The 7,158-nt window shown below is 39.1% G+C and overlaps 1 protein-coding gene across 6 annotated transcripts in view; it reads left to right on the top strand.

Moving 5' to 3' along the window:
• The window catches only part of ca14 (carbonic anhydrase XIV), a 50,088-nt gene extending 43,460 nt beyond the window's left edge, over positions 1-6,628 (top strand). For 4 of the 6 annotated variants that reach the window (XM_061982928.2, XM_061982926.2, XM_061982927.2 and 1 more), the window contains 2 exons: positions 3,556-3,600; positions 5,687-6,628. In XM_061982928.2, coding sequence (XP_061838912.1) covers positions 3,556-3,600; positions 5,687-5,858 — 217 coding nt within the window. In that variant the 3' untranslated portion in view covers positions 5,859-6,628. The remainder of the gene's footprint in view (positions 1-3,555; positions 3,601-5,686) is intronic. The other 2 variants (XM_061982930.2, XM_061982929.2) reach the window with 1 other exon arrangement.
• Positions 6,629-7,158: the final 530 nt, after the last annotated feature.

The raw sequence follows: 7,158 nt of genomic DNA, 5'->3' as shown, positions 1-7,158 counted from the left end.
GAGTTATCTCACCTTCTGAGTAGCCTCTGATTTACTAATGGTTTCTAATGTTGCAAAAATGTGTAGAATTAATATTAAATTTCAACATTTCTGTCAACGAAGATTTGCGTCAGCCTGCGACACATAGTCATTTTGATAGTAGGCTAATATAGCGAATATAGACACTTATGTCATGTGTTGCCTTCAATATAAGACTTATATACGGCTTTTCATGTTTTTGCGGCTCCAGACGGATTAGTTTTTTGTATTTTTGGTCCAATATGGCTCTTTCAACGTTTTGGGTTGCCGACCCCTGACCCAGATCAAGGAGTCGGCAACCCAAAATGTTGAACGAGCCATATTGGACCGAAAATACAAAAAACTAATCTGTCTGGAGCCGCAAAAAAATTCAAAGTCTTACATAAGTGTTATAATGAAGGCAACACATGATGTAAGTGTCTATATTAGCTATGTTAGCCTACTATCAAAATGACTATGTGTCGCAGGCTGACGCAAATCGTCGAAATGTAATATTTATACTACACATTTTTACAACATTGGAAAATATTAGTAAAACGGATGCTTCTCAGAGGGTGAGATAACTCCTGGAAATTACTGGCTTAGAATGGCCAAAGGTATAGATGTGTGTGTCCAAGTTAAAGGAAATGGCATCTTTTGGGTAACGTTTGCTGTGGTCTGGAACGACATGGCACACAAACAACTATCAGAAATGCAGCCAATATTACATACAGATAATGTGTCATGAGACATGCAAATATAAAGTAAACACACAGAGGACATAAGTAAAGGATATTAGATGAGCTCAAAAATACCTACAAACATAATGATGCAATATGTACATACAGCTAGCCTAAATAGCATGTTAGCATTGATTATCTTGCAGTCACGCAGTGACCAAATATGCCTGATTAGCACTCCAACAAGTCAAAAACATCAACAAAGCGTACCTTTGTGCATTCACGCACAGCATAAAACGTTTGGTGAACAAAATGAGAAAAAGGAGTGGCATAAAACACGTCTTTCTGTGGCATTGTCCGGGAAAGTTATACATGTAAACTAGGGTTGTTTGGTATACCGGTATTAGTATAGTAGCGCGATACTAATGAATCATATTCGATACTATACTGCCTCTAAAAACTGGTTTACGAGCAGAGGAGCATGTTCGGCAGCGCACAATCACAGAGTACTTACAAGCAGACACAGTGTGTAGACAGAAAAGGGAGAACGGACGCATTTTGGCTTAAAAACGAACGATAAAAGTGAAGTTATAACACTGAAACGCCCCCAGGAAGAGGTGCTTTAAGACATGGCTAGCTAGCTAGCAGCTAAAGTCCATCCACAGTCTGCAGTGTTTTAGCTACTTCTAGATCACTAATCCTCGTCTCCATGGCGACAAATAAAGTGAGTTTTTTACAAGCATCATCCGTGCAGGACGAGGAATAGCTAAACATGCTTCACTACACACCGTAGCTCACCGGCATTACAATGTAAACAAACGCCATTGGTGGATCTACACCTGACATCCACTGTAATGATACCAAGTACAGGAGCGTATCTAGTCGATACTACTATGATTACATCAATATTTTTTGGCATCACAAAATCTTCTTTCGTTTTTTTTAAGATTTATAAAGTCAGGAAATATGTCCCTGGACACATGAGGACTTTGAATATGACCAATGTATGATCCTGTAACTACTTGGTATCGGATTGATACCCAAATTTGTGATATCATCCAAAACTAATGTAAAGTATCAAACAACAGAAGAATAAGTGATTATACATTTTAACAGAAGTGTAGAAAGAACATGTTAATAGAGAAAGTAAGCAGATATTAACAGTAAATGAACAAGTAGATTAATAATTAATTTTCTACCACTTGTCCTTAATCATTTTGACAAAATAATAGAAAGATAAATGACACAATATGTTACTGCATACGTCAGCAGACTAAATTAGGAGCCTTTGTTTGCTTACTTACTACTAAAAGACAAGTTGTCTTGTATGTTCACTATTTTATTTAAGGACAAACTTGCAATAAGAAACATATCTTTAATGTACCGTAAGACTTTTTGTTCAAATAAAGCCAATAATGCAATTTTTTGTGGTCCCCTTTATTTCGAAAAGTATCAAAAAGTACTGAAAAGTATCGAAATATATTTTGGTACCGGTACCAAAACATTGGTATCGGGACAACACGAATGTAAACAAACTGATGCATCACAGTCCACACAACTATGCTGAGTCCAAGGACCGTCGAATTTAGTAGGACCAAACAAGAGCAAAAGTGAGCCTTAAGATTAGCGCTGAGGATAATCGGATCCGTTTCGTTGGGCTGCAATAACACAACTCTTGCCCAACACGTTCCATTAATGACCAACTGTGAATGAGAGGCGGTTCCTTTCTAACTTGTGGTGCTTGGAAAAATTGTCATCCAAAGTGTGTAAAAAACTGATTTGTGTTGTGCTCAGTGCTCCCACCGCTTGCCCGCTGTCAGAAACTCTAAACGCATCAATAAATGTCACGATTGGCTCCACTGGCAGCGACATACTTGCTTTGGGAACGACTGTCATGAAAGCAGGGGCGGGCGATACTGAAAATATGGTATCGATCCAATACCAAGTAGATACAGGGCCAATACAGATGATACATTTTACTGATGGTGTCCCGATCCGATCCAATGAAAAAGGAGGATTGCCTCCAAATTCTTCAGGACAACCTAAAATCATCAGCCCGGAGGTTGGGTCTTGGGCGCAGTTGGGTGTTCCAACAGGACAATGACCCCAAACACACGTCAAAAGTGGTAAAGGAATGGCTAAATCAGGCTAGGATTAAGGTTTTAGAATGGCCTTCCCAAAGTCCTGACTTAAACGTGTGGACAATGCTGAAGAAACAAGTCAATGTCAAAAAAACCAACACATTTAGCCGAACTGCACCAATTTTGTCAAGAGGAGTGGTCAAAAATTCAAGCAGAAGCTTGTGGATGGCTACCAAAAGCGCCTTATTGCAGTGAAACTTGCCATGGGACATGTAAGCAAATATTAACATTGCTGTATGTATACTTTTGACCCAGCAGATTTGCTCACATTTTCAGTAGACCCATAATAAATTCATAAAAGAAGCAAACTTCATGAATGTTTTTTGTGACCAACAAGTATGTGCTCCAATCACTCTATCACAAAAAAATAAAGAGTTGTAGAAATGATTGGAAACTCAAGACAGCCATGACATTATGTTCTTTACAAGTGTATGTCAACTTTTGACCACGACTGTATATGTTACCATCCAGGTTGCCACTGAACACACCAATATCAACAATGTGCCTGCATTGTGTGGACGACAACAAAATACAGATACTTGTCGAAAACAAACTGGAGTGTGGATCTCATGCATTATTGATACCACTCGTATCAATACTTGATATTTGGATCGATCTCCCCGCCTCTCCTGTATCCCCCCCCTCTAATCAAACATGATGATGTTTTGTTCTTTGATCAAACGTTTGTTTGTTTTTTCAAACTGTGCTTGCTGTGATTGTGTCTTGTGATCTTGTAGCTCCACGTCTAGCTGGGACGTCCTTACGGCAGCACCGATGCAAAGGTTACCTCAACCAGTCCAAACCCCGATCTTTGACTTCCAAACCTTTCTCCAGATCTCTCGGACGTTCGCGTCCCTTTCATTTAACCACCAATTAACATCTACTTCTCTCATCCACCTCTCGAAAACACCAACACCACCAAAATAACTTGGGTAGCTCGAGCTAACACAATAACAAAGCTTGCCCACAAATCACCACACAACTTAGCCACTCATCTCTATTGGGCATCTCTATATATTTATTTGATTTAAAAGGGAGAAGATTCAAGACCAGTGAATGTTCTGAACTCCTGTTTCACTTCCAGTGTTGTAGTGAGCAGATCTCTCACATATACAACCTGCCGACAAAGTGAAGATTTGTTGAAATGTGTTTTTATAGCAACCATATAAGGTCATTTGTGTCTTCTTTATGATAAATAAGCTTAATATGCATTTATGGACAAGTATTAATAATGAATATTAATATTATTTCTTTAATAGTTTTCCTGACTTCACTAATCACTAATCCATAAACAATATTGTGTGCACAGGTGACAAACTCAAGGCCTGGGGGCCCGCCTTGACATTATTTTATTTGTCCCACCATGTAATTTATTGTGGCCTTTGACATCTTTATATATTGTCTTGTCACATTTTATGTGGCCCGCCACGTCATTTTTGTGGCCCGCCATGCCATTTTATGTGCTCCTCCATGTTATTTAAATCAGCCCACCACACCATTTAACATCGCCCACCACTTCATTTTAAACTGGCCCGCCACATTATCTTGTGTGGCTCGCCCCATCATTTTATGTTGGATTTCTTTTATGTGGACCACACATCATTTACATCGCCCAACACATCATTTTATATGGCCAGCCACATTATTTCATGTGGCCCACCATATCATTGATTGTAACCCGCCACATAATTTTATGTAGTCCTTCACATTAATATTTTTATGTGGCTCGCCACGCCGTTTTATGTGTTCCTTCAAGATATTTCACGTGGCCCGCCACCTCATTTAACGTCGCTGCACCGCTTCATTTTAAGTGGCCCGCCATATCATTTTATGTGGCACGCCACGTCATTTTTTTGTGTTCCTTCATGATATTTTATGTGGTCCGCCACATCATTTAACGTCACCCACCACATAATTTTATCTGGCCCACCATAAAATTTATAGTGGCCTTTGACATCTTTTTATATTGTCTGTCACATTGTTTTACATGGCCCGCCATGCCATTTTTTGTTATTTAAAGCAGCCCGCCACACCATTTAACATCGCCCAGCACATCATTTTTATCTGGCCCGCCACATTATCTTGTGTGGCTCGCCCCATCATTATATGTCGGATTTATTTTATGTGGACCACACGTCATTTATCGTCGCCCACCACATCATTTTATCTGGTCCGCCAATTTATTTGATGTGGCCCGCCGCGTCTTGTATGGAAATAAGCAAGCTCTTTCTTGCTAAATGCATTTGTTCTTTAAATTTTGATATACACATTTTTTTTTTTACTTTATGTGGGCTAGTTTGTAGTTCTACACCACACATTTTAATCTTTTTTTTTTTTTTTTTTATCACCCTGACTTACGATTTCAAAGTAAGTTCTCTCACTCTGTTAGTAAAAATATAATATTACCAGTAGCTTATACGCAACAGATGTAACAAGGATGTTACACATGTATATTCGATGTTGGCCCTCTGAGGGCAACCATCATTACAAAGTGGCCCCCAATAAAAAGCACCCATGTATCTAGTGTGTCACGTGTCAAAACACCACGTGGTGAAAGAGCGCCAGTGAAAGCTGCCTTTGTAATGTTTGATAAACAGCGACCTCTGCTGGTCAAACATGTGCAGTACACTGACATGGATGTTTGCAGAAGCAGGAATCAGTGAAAAAGATACTATTTCTTTTTAGTCCTAAAATATTTTTAAAATTTTTATTATTGGAGTATTTTTTTTTAAATGGTATTTTCTTAATTTTTATGTTTTACAGCATTGTTTTTTTTCCTTTTTATTTGATTTTATTTGACATATTTCTTCGAGGTCTTTTTAGATTCTGACTGTCATTTAGTCTGACTCGTCTTTTTTGCCGTTTTAGGATGAAGGAGCCGGAGAAGGCGAAGGAGAAACCACAAGAGATGGCTCTCAACTGCACTTCCCAAGCGGAGACGAGAGACGAGCGACCGTCCCCCCAAAGCCACACCTGTGACACACCTGGTCAGGACACTCTTGAGGACAATAACAGGACAGGAAAATCCAATGTTGTATAAAAAACAAAGTGCAGACGGGGAAGAGAAGAATGAGGATAAAGTCATGGCCACTTGAAATCCGCCTTTGCACGCCAAGCACTTCGAAATGTCACTTAGTGTCTGAGAGATGCATGAATTATTGGTGTAAATACTTTGTACAGCTTTGGTTTCCTTCCTAATTCGCATGTTTTTCATCGTTTCCATCCTGCCTCGCCGCACAAAAGCAACACAGCACTGAATGAAATGTTAAATATGTGTTATTGTTTGATTTCGCTCAGGGATTTGAGCACTGGAGCACACACAGACTGGGCCCAACCGGGTCAACTTAACCTCCGCAAACAGGGGTGGGGCGATACCGCACAATCTGGCACCGATCCGATACCGAGAAAGGTCAGGGCCAGTGTTGCCGATACCAATACTGCTATGGTTTTACCTTACACACGCAGGGTTTGTTGGTAATCTGCTCCAAAAAGTCTGACCAAGACCAAATTATCAGAATCAGAATCAGAAATACTTTAATAATCCCTGAGGGGAAATGAAGATTTCTAGCACAATCTCATTCAAGATCAGACAAACATTACAGGGAGACAGAACAGGATCGCTGACGGGTCTGCCAACTTTACAAAAAAGATGAGAAACAGGTAAACGCTGGGGAGAAAAACAAATATTCAGTCTAAGCCTGGGCCCGTGGCGATGAGGTCCAGACTGAGACCAAGGAAGAAAAAAAACTTCATAGCCATAGCACACATAAACATGTGTGTAAGAGGGAAACATCAAAGACCACAAAAGACATTAAATACCTTAAAAGAGCAGAGCTGATCCAACCAGCCACTTCTACACACAGCCACAAAAGTAAAACAACAACAACAACAAAAATAAACGTATACACTAGACAGGAGCAGACCCAACAAAGCAACCAAGAGAGCCGACTCCACCCTCGGCCGCCCGCCAACTCTCGGCCAGTGTCCAGATGAATAAGATAACTGAAGCAATTTTCCTAATAAGGAAAAAGGTTTGTTCATTCATCCGTTTCACAAAATATTTTATAAATAACTTTAGTTGATCGTGCATAAAACTAGGGATGTAATGATGTAAAATTGAAAAAAATGTAATGACTAAAAATGTACCGTAGTAGCAATATAAAATAACATATGTAATATTTACATATTATATATACAGTATATAATATATACTGATATTATATTATATTTGTATATAATATATACAATATATAACAAATTACCATGTACAATATTACAGTATATGTAACAGCTGCAGCAAAGAAAAGAGTGGATCCAGCAGAAAATATACATTATAAATA

Source organism: Nerophis lumbriciformis, linkage group LG21 (assembly GCF_033978685.3).
Source record: "Nerophis lumbriciformis linkage group LG21, RoL_Nlum_v2.1, whole genome shotgun sequence".
Taxonomy (NCBI): Eukaryota; Metazoa; Chordata; class Actinopteri; order Syngnathiformes; family Syngnathidae; genus Nerophis; species Nerophis lumbriciformis.
This window is presented reverse-complemented; position numbering and strand designations above follow the sequence as displayed.